The sequence below is a fragment of the Osmia lignaria genome, chromosome 9 (assembly GCF_051020975.1).
Source record: "Osmia lignaria lignaria isolate PbOS001 chromosome 9, iyOsmLign1, whole genome shotgun sequence".
Classification (NCBI taxonomy): domain Eukaryota; kingdom Metazoa; phylum Arthropoda; class Insecta; order Hymenoptera; family Megachilidae; genus Osmia; species Osmia lignaria.
Genome location: NC_135040.1, coordinates 4,688,776 through 4,707,855, shown reverse-complemented (window position 1 = coordinate 4,707,855; position 19,080 = coordinate 4,688,776). Strand labels below are relative to the sequence as shown.

The following is a 19,080-nucleotide window of genomic DNA, read 5'->3' as shown; positions in this document are numbered from 1 at the left end:
GCGTGCGCGCTTTTCCGAATAAAATTTCTTTCTTCTTTTTTTTTCCTTTTACATCGCGTGTGTTTCTCCTCTTTCATATATAACATTCCGTCCGTCGCGTCGCTAAAGAAAGGTAAAAAGAGCAGACCACATTTGTATTAAATCTTCACACTTAAGGGTGTTAGAAACCGCGCATAGGTCATAATAGATATTAGAATGGTGCAAGTTTGAATAATTCCAATTCTATAAGGGTTGCTTGAGAAAACTTCTCTCCTCGTAGAAATAAGAAAACTATTATTACATCGATTTTCATTCATGTGGCAACGGTGTTTGAATTTTTCCACGATACTCCTTTTCAGTCAGCAGTACTCGGATATACCTGACGGTTGTAAAACGAATTCGCAACGATAGAAACGCGAGTAGGAACACCCCATGAATTCTAAATTAAAAACTGAAAGGAACAACGCGGTGCACATGTTGCGCATTTCCGCGAGATTACAGGTTCATAAAATATCGATAGCTTCGGTCTCAGGTTGCTCTCGAGCAAAATAACCATGCACCGGCTCGATCGATACGGCGTTAAACTACGAGCAACGCAACTTAATACTATCCCGTAATACGCTTTACCAGTGATCACGGTGCATACTGTGGAATATGATCGATAATGGCAAGACTGCGATTTATACCGGAATAGAGAGGCTCGTATGGCCAGCAGCGCGCAATTGAAACCTTCGTCTTTCACCGTTTGATCTATGCACGGACGTGCACACGAAACCCCGGCCATTGCGCATTCAAGGGGGATGACCGTTTTATACGGAATAATCTAGTCAATTCGGGAGGAGAGGCGTTCTACAAACTTGACCGTTATCCCAAGTATTATCGGCCATTGATCGAGCATTTGGAGAAAATCAGAAATTCGAGGTGAAATAATCTACAACAATCTTCGTCGTATTACGGTTCGACCGACGAAATGGCTCGATCGAAAGGAGAATGCTTGGAGTTTCAGCGAACGGTACGAAGGAAATAGAGCTCTTTGAAAGCCATTGTCTTAACGGAAAATGGAGACAATCGTGACCGCGTAGTAGACAGGCGTTTCGCTCCCGTCTGATTCCGTAGCCGCGGCACGAATGTTCCGAATAAATCAGGGCAACCGGTTGCGAACACTGCGCATCCTGGAATAAAAAGGCGAATAGAAACTGGTTCAAAGCAGTAGAAGAGACGAAAACTAGATGGGTAACGGGATGAGATATAAAGCTCATCTCTTGATACGACCAAAGCATCTTTTGATTCGGCAAGCTCTTACCTTGGATGCCTTTTTCTCCAGCGACAATGATTCTCCAGCACACTTCCACGACCATCTCAGTTTTGTAGGTTTTCCTGAATACAAGAAAATCAGAAAATCGCGAGAAACAAAGGAATTGAAAGCGCGAGCTTGAAAGGCTAAGGTACACGGATTACTTAATTATCCTTTGTACTTGTGACAGTAGAGAAAACATTTTCATAGAAAGAACGCATTTTCTTGATTTGCAAAATAATCGAGTCCTCGTGTAATAAGCTTTGTTTTAAAATTGCATAACGAAACATTTACAATATTGTTGCAAGATTCTGTATATCCCGTATTACGATTTTCCTGTTCACAAAGGGTTGACGTGTCATCAATTACCGCGATATTCGCGCGCAATTTGCTCGTGTTTTTGGTCGTTTAAGCGAAACGTTCGGAGAATCAGCGATCGCTAATTTGCATCGAAACAATAGCCGGGCTGTAGCAATGAAAGTTAATTCGACCAACACGATTCGCGCTGGATTTAATCTTCATGGTTTGTGCGTTCGTTTTCCAGGTAAACGGATCGTGGAGCTTGCCCGGCTTCGTCTGTGACTTTTACATCGCGATGGATGTGACGTGCAGCACCAGTTCCATCTTCAACCTGGTCGCGATTTCGATAGACAGGTGAGAATTCCTTGTCGTTGTGAAAAATTTCAATTTTCTGTTCTATAATCAGGGAGGAAAATTTTGAGATTCGAAAGTACCATTAATTTGTAACTCTACCCTAAAAATCAAATATTTCTCGTCCACGTTGCATTCGTTTTATTTGCTAGAAGATTTCGCAACAGCTATCGTCTGGAGAGGGAAAAAGAAAAGTTCGGAAAATCGTGGAGATGGGAGAAGCTGATTTAACCGGCTTACGTGACAGGAATAACGTTTGCGGAAGGGTGAAAAAGGAAAAAGGGAGTCTGAGGTTGCCTTTGCGAAGGTAGAAACGAGTCAAAGTCGAAAGGGGGCCGAACAGAATTTCTGTAAATCAAATCTCACCAACGCCTCGAACTAAATAACTGTTTACTGGGGCTCAGTTTAAAGGAAGAATTCTTGTGTTTCAATTCGTTCACAAAAATTCACGAGCGTCGCGTAACGGTTTCCAAGAGACCTGGGAAAGAACAAACTCGATCGGTTTCTCAATGTTAGGAGAAACTTTTAGAATTCATTTCGCATCGTGGAACCACCGGTACACCGATACCGAACCACGTTTCCCGCGTTTCAATTCCGTTTCCCTTTCTCGGCTAACGTTAAACGCGTGCCGAAAATACACTATTGGTCAAAACTTTGAAACCACCTAATTTGTCGTTGAATTACGCGACGTATCCTCCGAGCAAAACAAATTCTAAAGCTATATTAAATTTCTGTCCACGCTCGGAATGATTTCTTACGAACACGTTAATTGAGTTCTCTAAAATTTATACGTTAAATTATGCGAACGAAGATTAAACGAAATGACCATACTCTATTAACTATATCTCAACCGCACTTAAATTCATTAAATCAGAATTTCCTTAATGAGTCCCACTGGAAATCCTCCGTTTTATTCATCAGCCCAATTAATCAGCGGTTCTTTCAACCGCGTTCGACCCTACTTTGCCGGTTACAATGAGCGTAAATACTTTCTAAAACGCTTCCGATTCGGCGTGTCTCGCGGTATCGCAGGAAATAGAAATAAATTGGAAAAAGCAGATGGGAGTTGAGGGAGGATAGCGGGTGGAAGGTGTTGGCTAGATCGCGTTGATTTGCGGCAACGTAATGCCCGTCAAGGTAGGGGGACAGTGCACGATACGATAGTGAAACGAATTTGAATTGCAGATACATAGCGGTGACCCAGCCGATAAAATACGCCAAGCACAAGAACAATAGAAGAGTGTGGTTAACGATACTGTTGGTCTGGGCGATATCGGCCGCGATCGGCAGCCCGATTGTTCTCGGCTTGAATAACACCCCCGACCGAATACCGGACCAATGCCTGTTCTACAATGCCGACTTTATCATCTACTCGAGCCTATCCAGCTTCTACATACCTTGTATCATCATGGTGTTTCTCTATTACAACATATTCAAGGTAAGATTGTCCTCTGTGTTTAATCCGAACGGTTTAACAGAATTTTTATGCCTCCAATTAGTATCCGAGGGATGTTTAAACCGCGGTTCAGGATTTCTAAGATAAATAATATTTATATGAAGTTGTTGCATAAGGTTTTTCTAATTTTTGGATGGAGGTTGGAAGGAAAGTTGTAAATTTTTGAAACGTCACTGTTGGATTTGATACACTTTCCTGCGTTTGCGAATAAGTTTTTCGATTTCTTCCCTTTGTAGTTTTGTTTGAACTGGAATGTTATATAAATATAATGCCCTTACCTCGTGATTTCTTTATTTATATCAACATAACAATAATAGTTTTGAATTAAGACTCGTGTTAGAATAGGATTAAATTTGGACAATTTCTGGGTGTGTTAATTAAAGAGGAATGCAACTTTACACAACAGAACGGCTGTAAATTTATTTCTTTTCGCGGTTAGTCCTATAATAACACAGAATCATACGGGCGAAGTAAAATTGGCCAAATTATACGCAGATATAATTTTCACGGCAGCTGGGACAAAGTGTTCTGCGGTTCCTCCGGCGTTCGCGATTACATTGCGGTTAATCATAAATATACACACGCTTGCTTCGACGTTTTACGCCGGCTGGAAAGCGCGGACCATTTTGTTTGCACCGGTGCTTCCATTGTCGCGGTATTAATTGCCGATCGCGCGATACCAGCTCGACGAAACACGCCTCAAATTGAGCGTGATGTAATTGTACGCGAGTAAACGTGGCGGGGAAATAATGATCTTCCTCGGTTTTGTGCTGGTTCGATGAAAGTAAGAGACGATGTCGATCGATTCAAGGAGATCGTTCCTACATTTTCACAGTTTTTACAAGCAGTCTCGTAAAAGCATAACGCGATGGTTTAACGTTCGTGGTAAGAAAACGATATCCCTCGAAGTATCGATATAAAACGTGAAATATCTTCCTTTTATATTCAGTCGTATCGCATCGGTGTAAGAAAGATAGTGTTTCTCATAATGCACCAGCGACAACGAAATTTTCTAATATATCTCGACCGGTTAGGGGAAATATTTTCCCGCAAAATGTCGTAATAAATCCTTCTGTTTCGATATGTGTAGTCGATAATGGATGCCACGGGGTTATCTGCCACGCACGCCGTAGAAAGATTTATTTCGTGCTTTTTGCCGTCGCGTCGGGCCCCCTGATTTATCTTGAAACGACGATTTCAATTTACCATTTACAGGCGCTACGGAACAGGGCGAAGAAAGCGAGGGCCAACAGGAAACCAAATTTGGGCGACATCAAACCGGGGAGTATAATCGAGAATATCGCGCACACGCGCAGGTGAGCCGAAACCTTTCCTCCTCCTCCAAATCGTTCGCGTTCAAAATGAAAAAATACATAAATAATTTCGATGAAAAGTAACGCGAGGAATATCAGTTTCGATCGCGGCTAGGGAAATAATATCTATTGACATTTTGCCAACGTTACGGTTGCACTCGTCCCAATATACAGACGACGAATCAATTTTCCATTTCCCTATTTCCTCCGACGAGATCAAAAGAACGCCTTGTTTAAACGCGTTGAATTTATTCCTGATCCTGTAGCCGATCTCGCTTCGTGCCAGTCAAAGACGAACGAGCTTCATCTCGAACGTGTCCCACGCCCGAGGATCGAGCGATTTTTTTCAATTCTCCCAAGGTGTAACTCTTGCATCCCAACGAGACGATTTCTCACGAAGATTGTCGTGTCAACGAGCGAGAATACGCTATCAATTTCAAGTATTTGCTTGTTAACAGTAGAACAACCCGTGATTAGTCCGACCATTTAGGATACTTCGAATCGCTGGCTTTTTCTATTTTCTCTGATTGCTCATTATTTTTTTTGCCAGGGAAAGACGGAGAAAGGAGGTCGAAAGGGAGGGATGTTTTCAGGAAGGGGAAAGTTAAGGCGAAATAAGCCTCCGCCATCCCCGAATAATACGCTTTTCTCGCGCTCTCCATGCTTCATTTCCGTTGTCTCGGGGTCGGTGTACTTGCCTTGAATAGCCAACTACTTCGTCTCGATTTAATTGCTGGCTTTTGTGCCCGTCTGTTCCTAAGTGTCGTACGTTTGTTCATCGATAAGGACCGTGAAGAAGTCTTCGACGACGGTCGACCAGGCGCACGTAGCCTTGTTTGCTACTCAAGATGCTTTAATACCTACTTTGCCGTTTTTCCTCTCCAATGGAAGAGAGTACTCTCGGGCCACTCGCCTCTAACGAGTACGCTTCTCTTTCAACTTCAATTTATAACTACATACTGCATTTCTTTGCCAGCTCGCGTATACTTCATCTTTGATCAAATTCAAAAGTTCTCGGTACACGCAGAAGGGATGAATCACTGCGTTACGGGGGTAGCTTCAGCGATATTTTAACAATGACGCACCGCTTTCCTAATTATCATTTATAGCTTCCTTTCAGGCTTCCGCAGTTGCCTACGGGATGTATAAACACCGTCGATAAATTAGACTTAGGTGTTCCTCGCGACGGTCACATTTTGGCCATACGAGCGTATCTTCTCCCTTGGGTCCTATCTATTTACCATAACTTCTAGTCTACCTCTCTTTCCCCGAATTTGCCCTTCTCTTAATATCCTCATCTCTCAATGTTTCACGGGCGTTTGTAATTTTAACGTGTCTTTAATTTTTTATTTTTCAATTCTGCAAAAACTGTGCGGGTCTTCCACATTTCCACATTTATCAGCGTTCACAAAAAGAATTACAATATCCCGAGTTATCAATTAATCTTCTCTATAGACTCGGATATGAGACTTCTTTCGAATAAGCATAATAGTTTTAGAAATTGACCCGACTTGTAGAGGGAAGTTGACCGCGGCACCCGAAACTTTTTCCTTTGTTTTCGTCGCCGCTCCTAGGAATTTCGGGAATCGGAGAATTATTAATTGTTCTCCGCGATTCGAGTCGGGCGTATCGGATGGACCGGAGAAACTTTGCACGAGCAAACGTCGACTCGTTGGAGGAGTTATCGTTTAAATTGGAAGTACGAGTGCCGCTGGATGTATTCGTCTATCCAATCTGTAATATTACTGGTTACCAATAATCCGATTATAGGGAATACACGTCCGTTTGCGAACGTCCATATTATACCGATAATACGCCAATCAAATTTCCTGTGTAATTTATATACGTGTCCGCGAACGAAAATTGTTCGCCACACGTATCGGTAAAAGGTTGGCCATGTTTGAGATTCGTTTCAAACCTCGTGGCTCGTGAAATTATTACGAGAACATGGCGGATGTATTTCAAAGGCTTCTTCTCTCCTATTAATCCCTCTGCTACGATATTTTCGATAGTTGTCAATTTTATCGCTTGGATTTTAAAACAAATATCATTAGAATTCAACCGTACCAAAAGTACCAGCCAAATTTTACACATTTCAACTGTAAGTTGCATCACGAATGTGACTCGGTATTAAAGGGCAAAGGGTTAATAACTATAGATATCCATTTTTAACGTGGCAGTTTACGTGTCGAAAACATGGGGGAAAAAAGGTGAGAATCACTGGAATACAATAGAAAGGATTATAAAAAACACAGAGTCATTACGTTGAGTTTCGTTTGAATGAAAACGCAGGCCGGTAAGGCACCGTGAAAATCGTCCATGAAGGGACGTTTGAACGAAGTAAAAAGGTCGGCTCTTTGTTCGCCGGATGGCAAAGTTTCGAACGAAGTCGCGAGCGAGAGCACCGCGTCCGGGGCACAGTCGCTTTGTGCATGATAGATTAACTTTTTCCCCTTTTGTCGGATTAACGCGCTGAGAAATACTAAAAGCATGCTAAGTGTAGAAGCTTTTTTTAGAGAGCTTTTGACTAAGATCACGTAGTGGGTATTCTGTGGCAAGGTTTGCGGAGACCGCGCTGGGAGCGGCCGCACTCGTGGCTCCTGGTATGGAAGAGCCGACGAACACGGCGTCCGGAAGCAACGAGGACGAGGACGAGACGCCCCTTGATCCTGTCGTGGTCATCTCGAACGACAAGAGCACCGAGTTCTTTTTAGCCACGGTCGTCGAGGAGGCAGCGTAAGAATCCAATAAAGTTTTTTTCTCACGATCGTCACACACCGGACGAACATTCGCGTGTCCACGTTTTGTTATACTTTTTACTGTTCGCCTAATAGGCATTCGGTTTTTCCGAAATCTTAACGTTTCTCGAGACAGTTATCCTTCGAGGATATAACGAAGAAAGGCACTGATGCAAGAGACAAAGAGTGTCGCATCATTTCTTCGCCCTGCCTTTTAAACAGTAAAGCCCCGTGCCCCTTGCAAAAATGAAGGTTTATTAAGTATACGCAGTATCCTCTACGACGTAACAATTTTGTTTGTCCATTTCCTTGTTTAATAGCTTCGTATCCATAAACCGTTATTATTATACTCTGGCTCTTCCAGCTTTTCTCGGCTATGTTTTACGAGTAGAAACATAGGGCAAAAAGTGTTTTGTAAACATGGACTCGTAAATACTTTATTAAAGAGTTATAGCAGTAACATGAAAGGACCTGCTCGTTTACCGTCGTTGTTTCGTTTCGGGACATCGATCATTTCGGTCAATATTAAAGTTGAGTCATACTGCGAAGAGAGAAGAACAATATTTAAAGTTGAAGGGAAGAAAAAAACTTTTGCCTCGTTCCTGATAAAATAAAAACAAGTTCATTATTATTTCATACTTTTATGAAGACTTCTTCGTAAAATATTTAGCTACCATTTCCAGCTTATTTTTACTCATTAAATTTAGCTCGAAAGCCAGGGACAACTCTTCGCGAACATTCGTAGAGGGAAAACGAAGTCGAAAAGTCAGATATTCTTTTCCCCTCAGCTAAAAAACTTTCTTGAACAAGTTAGCGAGACGAGAAAAAAGATGAACCGAGGAGAAGAAACAGAAGTGAGGTAAAATCAATTAACACTTAGAACCACGATACACTGAGTAAAATAGCAGCGTCGCTTTTGAAATGAATTTTCACTTTCGAATCTTGTAGTTCCATCTTAATTGATTAGATCCTCGAGTTAGGATAACGTTGCTTCTTATTTGCCCCCTTATCTTTAACTATCTTCTTCCGTATCCTCCATGCCACGAACTGATCACAGTTTATCTTTCATTAAAAGACGCGTTAAACGGAACATTTTTCGTCGCTTCGTTAAGCAACGGGTAATGAATAATCATTACAGTTCAATGAAAGATACGTCGAATCCACCCGTTACGAACCGTTAATTCATTGGCGCAAAGAACACGTTCTATAAAAATAGAAACGAACCACCGATAAACTCGTTTCACCGTGAAATCGATTCGTTTGTTTGTCGACTGTCCACTGGTCCAGCAACTTGGATTGGTAACGCGGTATCGATTAATCGCGAAAGACGCGGCTTCGATCGACCTCTTCGATTCACGATAACAAGAGAAAACAAGGGGAATGGAGATCGTCGCGATAAAGTAAATAACGAGTAGAGACAGGAACGTACGATTCGTTTCGTTGATGAACGAACAATAGCGGCACGCATTGTGCGTATTCGCGTTGAATTTTCCGAAAACTCGTGAAAACGAAAGACTTGAGATTAATCACAGGGGATTCGTTGTTAGAGGAAACTGCAGGACATCGAATGATTTCGATCGGCGATAAAAAAAAAATGTCAACGATCATTGGCACTCTGAAATTGTCCACACGCGTCGATAGAAACGAAAGGCTTAAACTGTCATCGGTAGTTTCGTCCTGGTGGCGCGAGTCGTGCGTGAAGTGGCAAACGAAGCTGACCGTTCAAAGGATTCAAACGGGAATGCGGTTACAGGGAATAAAACATGGCTGAAGCGGAAAACTCGAATGTTCGTCCCTGTGATGGCCGGTCGAACGCGAAATGCCTCCGCTCTGTCAGCGTCAGGAGCCATTGCCGGAAACGGTAAAACAGCTGGCTGGAATGTTACTGATACTCGAATTGCAGTTGTCGTTTCAGCGCAGTGGCTCAAGCTCAGCTGGGCGGAACGCAGCACGCGAGAAAGGACTCAGGATACGAGGGTGCGGCGAGTACCACCCTCGCTCAGGAACAGCTCGAAACGAATTCCAGTCCGAGTCCCAATCCGCGAATCGCCTCGGCTCCTTCGTCCTCCACTTCCTCGTCGCCGCCGCCGAAAAGCGCGATCGTCAGTCAGACCTCGCAGTCGAAGAAGAACGGCGCCGAGACGAACAAACAGGAGCTGAAGAGGTTAAAGAGCGCCAGTGCTCTTCTTCCTCTTCAGCTCGGACGAACTCCCAGCGTGTTATCAGCCTCGTCAACCTGTAAAAAGGATAAGAAGAACGCCGCAGCAGGGTCCCGGTTCACGATATACAAGGCCAACAAGGCGAGCAAGAAGAAACGGGAGAAAAGCTCGGCGAAAAAAGAAAGAAAAGCTACCAAGACTCTGGCCATTGTTCTAGGTAAGTATAATTTATAATTGTTTTTCTGAAATTCAGAAATTTTCTGAAGACATTTTTTAATTAAGGATTTATATTAGAATGGTCGCATTAATAGTGAAGTCATTAGCGACTCATCACATAGTGGTTAATACATAACAGTTTATAATTGGCAATATAATGCTTTATTATCAAATTACAATTTCAATATTTTTTTATTTATTTAGATTCGACTTTAGATCTTTTATTAGGTCATATTCAGGACAGTTTTCTTTTGCGACGAGCGAAACGAAGGCTGTCGAATTAATTTTTTCTTCCGGTGTAATCGTAAAATTTCAGGTGTCTTTTTAATCTGTTGGCTACCGTTCTTCACCTGCAACATCATGGACGCACTCTGCACGAAGCTTCAAGCGAACTGTCAACCGGGCGTCACAGCCTTCATCGTGACCTCTTGGCTAGGATACATGAACAGCTTCGTTAATCCTGTAATTTACACTGTGTTCAATCCGGAATTTCGCAAAGCCTTCCACAAGCTGGTTAGCTTTTAGACGAATCTCCCCGCTCGACGTGCCGTTTATCTCGAAAGGAAGAACACAACGAGGCATTGGACAATCGAACAGCTCAACGTTTAATTCGACAGAAGGTATTTACTGTGAATCCAAAGCTTTTTCCTAGTTTTATCGTTCCTCCTTAAACGTAAGCTTGAACGAAATCACTTGTCGCGATTGTTTCTACAGAGAATTCCTTTAGCAAATTTTCTATAAATTTTCTTAGCGAAACAAAAGGAATTTCTTAAAAAAAAAATAAAATTAAGCTGCACATTGTCCGCGAATTGTTTGATAGAAATCTTCAGACCACCGTTTATATTCTTTTCTCGTTATTCGTCGTTATTCGAGTTCCTGGCGATGCGGATATCGAAGGCAGCGTGCGTCGATGTTTGAGCCGAATTACCAAATAAATATTTAGGCAAATTAGTCGAGTAAGAGGTACGCGAATTAACCGGAGTACTCACGGTGTCGGGCGATCGTTCGGGGATGAAAAGGAGAGTATAAAGATGAAAAGGGGTGGACCGGAGAAAAACAGCAGATTGCACACAAGGTTGATGGAACGCGTATTTTTCACGAGCTAGTGAACGTTGTACCGTCTATGTATACTTCGTTGGATATTAAATATGCCGTGACAGTATTACCGTAGCTCGTAAGGTATAGCAATATTTTTTGGCTCATGAACCGAAGCGCCAGCTGTTATCACGATAAACTTGCACGTTCTTGCGCGATGCAGCGTGACTCGATGCATTTCCCTTGACTGCAACGTGATTCATGAATGCAACATTTTATCCTTGTTCCATTGTCATTCCATTTATGAACGATGTCCCGTGGTACTTCGAAGAACAAGCCTCCAAGTTTCTTGCACCTGAACGCGAAAAACCCACGGAAATTGACATTTGGAAGATTGTTCTTCGATCTTCCTTAAAATCCGTTCTCTCGCGAGGGGGGAAAAAAATAACAGAAGATTCTTTGTCGAACGTGATCGAACCGAAGCATTTCTGATCGAGATTTACCGTATCGTCTATGCGTTAACTGCACCGAAAGCTTCTCGACCGACTCGGGAGGAAAGGAAAATCGATAGGAGAAAGGCGTCTGCTCAGTTTTCTGCTTCTCCTTCGGCTCCGACAGCCTCGAGGAATTTCTCGGTAAAGACAAACATTGCGAGCTCGAAACTCGTTCGACAGGGTAAATGCAGGACAACACGGTCGGTGCATCGGGAACACCTGCATGTCCGCCGTATCGATAGCTCCGCTTCGTGTTGCACCCTCGCGAACACGACCATGAAGTTTCCCGCGACCGAATTTTCAGACATATCAATATAAATACGAGACACGATACCTGACTGTACATTGGCATCCAGAGAGACCGTATACGCTTGCAGGCGTACAGGCTGTTTCAAAGTTAAATAATCAAAAACTTGAAGTATACAAATTCTATTTCAAAAAAGGTATACACGTTGAACAATGCATTCCAGAAAAATTGCCTCGCTGAAAGTGAGCAAACTTCATAATTATATCATTCTTACGTCCTTCTATGTCATTTTTCCACTCACAATTCGGGTCTGTGACTCGTAGAAATTTGACAGTTTAACTTTGGAACGTCCTATATAGATATGTGTGTGTATGCGTGCGCGCGATTGTTAAAGAAAGAAAACACGAAACAAAGGGAAATAACACTCGCGTTTTAAACGTGGAAGGTTGACGAGGAAGAAAAGGTTCGCGTGAGCCGCGCCGTTGCAATAACGTCTACAATCAAAGCTTTTTACTCTATATGGGTTCTATGAACGCGCTGTATCACTTAGTCTTAAGCTTCCGATGTATATTTGTAAATAACGTAGAAAATAACGAATTGTTCGAGCTGTGCGACGGATCGCAAGAGGCGATACTGGTCGATTGCCGCTAAACAGATAGATATACCACCGCAATTATTACGTATTAGGATAAACGATAAATGGTGTCGCTAAATGGCTAGAAGTGAAGAAATAGGGAAAACTTTTTCCTCGATAAATTGTGATAAAAGTTAGGTTCTCTATCCTCGGTTGTACCTGATTTCGAGATTAAATATTCCGATGATTTATGACCGTTTTAAATAGTTGGTAGCTGGACTCGTTTAACTTTCAAGCTTCCCTTCGTCGATGAAATCTCGCAAACGTGAACGGACGGAAATTAAATCTGGATTCAGGATGGCGGGCATCGCGCAGGATCAAAGAACGACGTAGCTTTCCGTTTACATGAATTTTCTTAATTCACGTGGCGAGTTTCTGAAAGGGGTAGCCAGCCAGGCGAATTCATTTCGTTAGAGAAAATCTTTGTCGACGCGCTGAACAACTTTCCGCCCTTTTCGGTAACGACTCAAGGAACATTTCGCCCCGTTATTCGAACCGGCGACATTTTCAAGCGCGACACGATTCACGATAGATCCCACCGCGTGCCATTTCACGGCGTCGCGACGCCTCGCTTCGCTGAGATAAAGGAACCTTACCGTGGAGCCTGTGGATTATTAATCGGCCAACTTCCTATGCTTCGCTCTCCCGATCGTTAACAGCGAGTTAATAGCGAAACTTCCGAGGATTTATCACGGGAAACTTGAAAAAGATCCGCTAAGAGTTTACTTCCACTTCTACGGGAACAGTTTAATCGAAACGCGAATCAACAAAAATTTGTCCTCTTTACAGGGTGCTTAAAAGGAAGCGTTCGGGACTTAGGAGATTGATTGCTAAAACTTGAAAAAATTCACTTTCCATCGAGTAGTATCAACCTTTTTCGATGCTACGTTTCCTTTCGACCGACGAGTTTGCGACGAAGCAGACGTACGATTTTTGAAAAATAAATTACATTCATTTGCTAAGTGTTTCCGCTTCGAGCGAAACCAACACGCTTACCTGTCATATCGCAGCTGGAAAAATGTTGAAAAAGATTTCTACGATCCTGCGTGGAATATCGCTGTATTTTTCTAACCCGCTACGTTCCCTTCATTGTATATATTAATGTGTACGTACCACGGCGAGTGTGTCTGAATTATGCAAGGAAACTTACGCGACTAGGCGTTGTACATCTGTGTAAATATATTATATATCTAGTCGAGAAAGAGCGCGAGAGTGTATACGAGTGTCTGCGAACGAGTTTCCAAGGATTCAAACGTGAACTCTAGTTAAGGAAACTTTCAGGAACGAGTCATTTCGGAAGGGGTTGTTCCCTGCCTCCCTCGAGGCGCGAGAATACCAACCGTACGCGTGAAGAAATTAAATGAAACGATTAAGTGTCCATTGAGAAGGAGTGCGTGTGTACGTGTGCTAAGTGAGCGAAAGAACTACGTTTTTCCTATGAATTTCTTAATTATTACTACGAATGGTCTATACAGGGCATAGATGTAAGAGACGAGTCTTTAATTTGCCGAAATTATGGTTAAGCGAAAGAAAAATGAATATATAAAACGCTGTATGTACCGATGGCAATACCTATACATATTCACACGGACACGATCATTCAGAAACACGAGAAATCGAACACACGGACACTTGTTAAAATTAATAAAACATAGTATAAATTACGTGATCCACCCTCTTTCGATTACTTCTGATGACGGAGAAAGAAGATTAAGGTAAGCGTTTCTGTTTATTCTTTATATTTCATATTTAATATCGAGGGACAAATATTATTATAGCAAATACTGTAATGTTTCTAAGGTAGGAAGTTTGATGAATAAGGCGAAAAGAAGAAGAATGTGTGACGTCGGTAGAAGTTATTTAAACACGACGTGTTAATGTTATTATGCAAAGATCAATATTGGATAGTGAAATTGAGAGGAACTCTGGAATCGGTAAATAAAAGAGGGAAATGGATTGGAAGAGAAAGTTAAAGTGATATTTCTGATGAAGGAGTGGTGTCTGGAGGTTTTTTTCAAGTAACAAGTCATCTCTGGTAACAAACTTTTATTTCTATTACCAATATAACAAATTAAATTACATACACGCGTACTATTATTTATCGTTAACACTAAACTAAATTTTCTTAAACTTTGGCAGTCTTATAATTAAATACAATACGATGCTATAAGAAAAACGTATCCTCTTGTGAATCGTCAGAACAGTTTCTACGACTACCAAAACTGATGACCGAATGGAACCTGTAATAAAAAGGTAAAATTTTTATTAATTTAACATTTTTTGCCTCATTTTAAAGTTAACATTTAATCAACCCCTTTGGGTAATCTATACACATCCGAAGTTCTTGCGTTACAATTAATTTAAATAAGAAACTTTGGTAACACTGAATATTCTACCCTTCTCCATTTACTTTTCGCGTTACTCGAGGATGCAGTAAATATTTTCCTTGCAAACTTATAACAATGTTGATGTTAATTAATATCGATACAAGTTATCAAACTTGAGAAATTTTAATGGCGTCATTTTAGGGACACGTGATTTGAAATTTTAAGGGTAGAAAAATTTGATATCGAGTAATTTGCCTTCGAGTAATTCAACCCTTAGTTGCTCCGCTTTCTTCTCAACTTTCTTAGCGTATAAAAACAATGCAGGGTGGGTAATCGGTGAGCAAAGAAAACATCTGATATTCTGAAAACTCGAACCCGTTACTAGAGACTCAACCGTGAGTAATACAAAGAATTAGAGCTAACCGAGCAGTAGAATTAATAGAATCGTTGAATGTAACAGGACGGTTGAAGCGTCCGTGAGAATAACTGTGAACGTCCGTCTCGCGGGCATCCAGCTTCCAGGTGGATGCTCGCAATTACTTCTGGAAAATTTACCTTGGAAAGCGTGGAAAGCTGGTGTCGCGGTAATTCCGGCAAACTTAAGCCCACTTTTGCGATCCCAAGCTCCAAGGGCCGTGGGACTGGATTAGGTGAGCGTAAGGTGTAATCTATGCCACCGAAGCCGCCCAGCTGCAGCTGCAATCCTGCACAGAACCGCACGCGTTTCGCTGGTTAGACAGGATCCAAGGTGAATGGAAAAGGATCACAGAAGGGTTCTTCTAACCGCGATCGATTAATCAGACCGACCAACATTTTTGGCATTTGAAAACTTTGGAAAAATCTTTCCTTGCCTCTATTGATTCATCCATCATACCTGTGGAGAACGGATTGTTCCTTGCCGGTTCAAATTGTCGCGTCTGGTCTACGTGTTGGAAATTCTGAGCAAAGTTCAAAGTTGGTATGCTGGCGGGAACGGTTGTCGCTATGTTGCCAGGTATGCCCGAAGCTATGCCACCGCTTAGCCCGCCGGATAAACTGTTGAACACGCCAGTGGCTTGGCTATCCGCTAAGTTCGACGAAAAAGTAGACAAACTGTTAGATCCTGTGGAAAAATCGAAGTACAAAGAATTAATTTAATGAAAAGCCATTTCGTTCCTTATCCTCGAAATCATTGTAGAAAATGAGAAGCAATGAAGTAGTCGTGTTGCAATTGAAAAGTAAACGAAACCTTATCGATTACCTAAGGGAAGAATAGGAAGAGAAGAAACGGAAGAGTCCTGAGTGACGAAGCTCGGTGTCCTCGGCATTGTCACTGGGACATAGTTGAGAGTCTGCAGAGGTCGTGAAACCGCTGACAAAGTTGCAATCGGTACAGTTGGCAAAGTGAGCTTCGGCTTCTCGGCGAGGGTGGCCAGCGACAGGTAATTCACAGTTTCTGTCGACGGAGTAGATGGTTGGAAAGATAGGCCACGGTTCGATTCCTGCTGCAGCAGATAGTTCAACAGAGAGGTCTGCCAGTTGTTCTTCAGACTGTTCTTCGACTCCGCCGGAAGTACGTAGTTCAATACCGGGCCGGGTATCTTGTTATCCAGACTGTTGCTCAATACGTCGGGCGACACGTAGTTCGATAGCAAAGTCGACTGCTCGTTGATTTTCAACGGGTTTTTCTCTTGCTGCGACAGCAAATAGCTGAGCAGAGACTGTTGCAATTTGTTCTTCACGGCCGGAGAGAAATAGTAAGACGACGGCGTCGTGAATTTGGACGATTGGAATTCAATCGGCAGAAGAGATCTGAAACAAAAGTGATCGAACGATACTTTAATACGTTCTCTGTCTGCGTTTGTAAAATTCACCGAAAATCATAGACTCGATTGCGAGCGAGAGAACCATTTCCCACGTTCGAAGATCCTCTCGAAGCCCGAGTAACGTAAGTTCTCGAAACGCGCGTCGATAGTGGACAGATGAAGATGGCAGAAAAGGTCACAATCAGTGGAGCAGATAATAAATGGTGACAGTGCTATTACGTACTGTCGTCCGAAGGATAAGACGGGAGATTCGGTGGCCATGACAGGTGGTAAGCTAGCCTCGGTGGTCAAAGCCGGCATCTGTGGATGAGCCAAGTTCGAAGATTGCTCCGTACTGACCGACATCACTGTGACATCACTGGACATCGGCGAACTGGTCGTGCTAACTTCGGCCAACTGAAAGCAATTATTAATCACGCTGAAATATTTCATAAAATCGTGCTACTATTTTCGCACGCCGTCGTGGAAAGAGAATCCTCTCCAATAAACTCGCGAACGAATCGCAGAGACAGAGGGAAAAGAAAGGTAGGAAAACGTTGCGGAGAGATATCGTTAAGCGTGCGGAATTGAATACGACAGTGTGATATACGAAGAGTATATTTCGCTCACCGTATCGGATTTCACGGTTGGCATTGTCACCGTATGCGATCCCTTCAGCGAAGCCATTTTCGGCTCGGAAGTTGCAGACGTGTGAACTTGGCTGATAGCTGGAGCGACCGAGGAGACGTTAGACTGTAGCAATGGTACGTGGGTGGTCGTAGGAACCATCGACGGTGTCGTTGTCGTGGATGTTCCCTCGTTCAATGGCGAAGCGTTCTGGTACGGTGAAACCGGCGGCATAGGAATATAACCGAGACCATGGTTTCCTGTGGAAACGAAGGAATCTTTCCTTTACACGCCAACCTTTGGATCCTTCTATTCCAAGACACGGTTGCACTCAAAAATGGTGATCATAAATTTTTATTATCTTACCGTGCTTCAGATAGTCGGACTCTTTCGAAAATTCTTCAGGTTGCTGTTCCCTGTAAGAACTAATTGGTTTGTCGTACAAATCGGCGAACCGAAAGTCGTCACGAAAAGACGGTTGCTGATAAGAATATTGATCGTTTAGGGTTTGATCCTTGAGGATCTCGTTCTTAAGCCTCGTCTGATCCTTGAACGATGCTCCATCGGAGAAGAACGATGACTGTCCCTTGTAATTCGAAGTATCCCTGAAGAACGAGCCGTCGGTGTAGAAAGGACGATTTTTCGGTGACGAATAATCTCTCGGCAACGATTGATCTCTATAGGACAGTTGTTGGGCAAACGAGGACAGGTCTTGTCGATAGGGTCGATGCCGGTACGATTGATATTGTTGAGGATGGAACGATGCTTCCCGAAAAGGTTGATGTTGCTCGTGAAAAGATAGACCTTGCCTAGCATCTGGGTAAGGTGGGAAATTTTCCAAGGCACTGTTTCTTCTTTCTTTGTGGCCAACGGTGACAGACACCGCTATCGCGACCATGATAACCTGAAGAAACGAATCAATTATCTCTGTCGTTGTCACCGACCGACGAGCGCATTAAAAACCAACGACTCACCAGCTTCTTCATTTTCACTGTCCGGATTGAAAATCTCACTCGTGTCGATGTAACGAGGGAACCATAGGGTACGAAAGTTACTAAATCACTAATGACGATCGTCTGCGATCGATCACTATCGACGATTTTCTTTTATAGCTTCGAAACGAGAGGGAAAACTGCATCCCTCGTCTTTTTCTGATTTCTCCGTCTTCTGGTTTGCTTCTTCTTTCCAGTTCGGGTACGAAACTGGTAATTCTCGTATGTCGAGCGCCTTTCTCCATCTACGGCAGGTTCATTGCCAGGTACACAATAGGTCAGACATATTCCTCTATGTGGAGGTAGCCAAGATAATTTCAAAGTTTCAAAATGAAACGTTTCATTCTTATAAGTTTTCAGTAGATGAATGATACAGATTTGTTTTCATTTTCAATGGAAAGAAAGAAATGAGATAATCAGTTTTGCAGCTGTGCATATTCGCACGTTGTGTAATTAGCTGTACTATAATTAGAATAATTGTACTGATGCAATTTATTTCAGTTATTTCGCCGTTGACCATCGCGCAATGAGGTATATTTCACTTTCGTATTTTAGAACTTAGTATACGTGAAATTTGTTTCTTTTTTTTAATATTTACCGTTACGTAATAGCAATGTATTTCAAGGATACCAGGCACGAAGCAGATAACAAGAAATAGTAAATATTTCAAAGAAGATTACATATAAGTGGCAAGTAATTTACGGAAATTCATTTTCCAAAATTCAGCGTCACGTTGCCACGTCGCTGTTTATACTGCAAATATTTGTTGCAAGAATCCCATAATTCCCGGAGGGAATTCATTACAGGGTTATTACAAACCATGGAGAACGAGCTAAGCGTGATATAGATTAAGAAATATTATTGATAAATATTTAAACTACGAAATGGTGTAAATAAAAACAAACGGTTTGCGAATTAAGTCGAAAAAACTTTCGCATCGCATTACCGTCAGAGTTGTAAAATGTAAATTTATCAGGACCTTAGCGAGTGTATACGAGAATCTTTTTACAAAGAGCAATTTTTCTTATCTCGGACAAGCACGCTTCTAGCGTAATTAGCAAATATCGCTTTGCACAGTTCGATCGATCCATCTAAAACCTTTTGCTCATTTTTCTTCTCGAGCAGTGTCAGACT

General features: G+C 42.3%; 2 protein-coding genes across 2 annotated transcripts in view; one reads left to right on the top strand and one right to left on the bottom strand.

Annotated features, from left to right (window-relative positions):
• Positions 1–14,467, top strand: part of Dop2R (dopamine D2-like receptor) — a 94,581-nt gene extending 80,114 nt beyond the window's left edge. Inside the window, exons 3-9 of the mRNA XM_034315865.2 lie at positions 1,818–1,927; positions 3,110–3,362; positions 4,596–4,696; positions 7,253–7,429; positions 9,335–9,807; positions 10,123–14,251; positions 14,356–14,467. Of these exons, the coding sequence (XP_034171756.2) occupies positions 1,818–1,927; positions 3,110–3,362; positions 4,596–4,696; positions 7,253–7,429; positions 9,335–9,807; positions 10,123–10,331 (1,323 nt within the window). The 3' untranslated portion in view covers positions 10,332–14,251; positions 14,356–14,467. The remainder of the gene's footprint in view (positions 1–1,817; positions 1,928–3,109; positions 3,363–4,595; positions 4,697–7,252; positions 7,430–9,334; positions 9,808–10,122; positions 14,252–14,355) is intronic.
• On the bottom strand, positions 14,430–17,940 carry LOC117604378 (uncharacterized). The gene is made up of 8 exons (XM_034324349.2): positions 17,929–17,940; positions 17,321–17,858; positions 16,958–17,214; positions 16,572–16,744; positions 15,784–16,334; positions 15,418–15,645; positions 15,099–15,247; positions 14,430–14,456 (listed from the first exon to the last, which is right to left on the bottom strand). Exons 1-8 carry the CDS (start codon positions 17,938–17,940, stop codon positions 14,430–14,432), a joined length of 1,935 nt encoding a protein of 644 aa, XP_034180240.2.
• Positions 17,941–19,080: the final 1,140 nt, after the last annotated feature.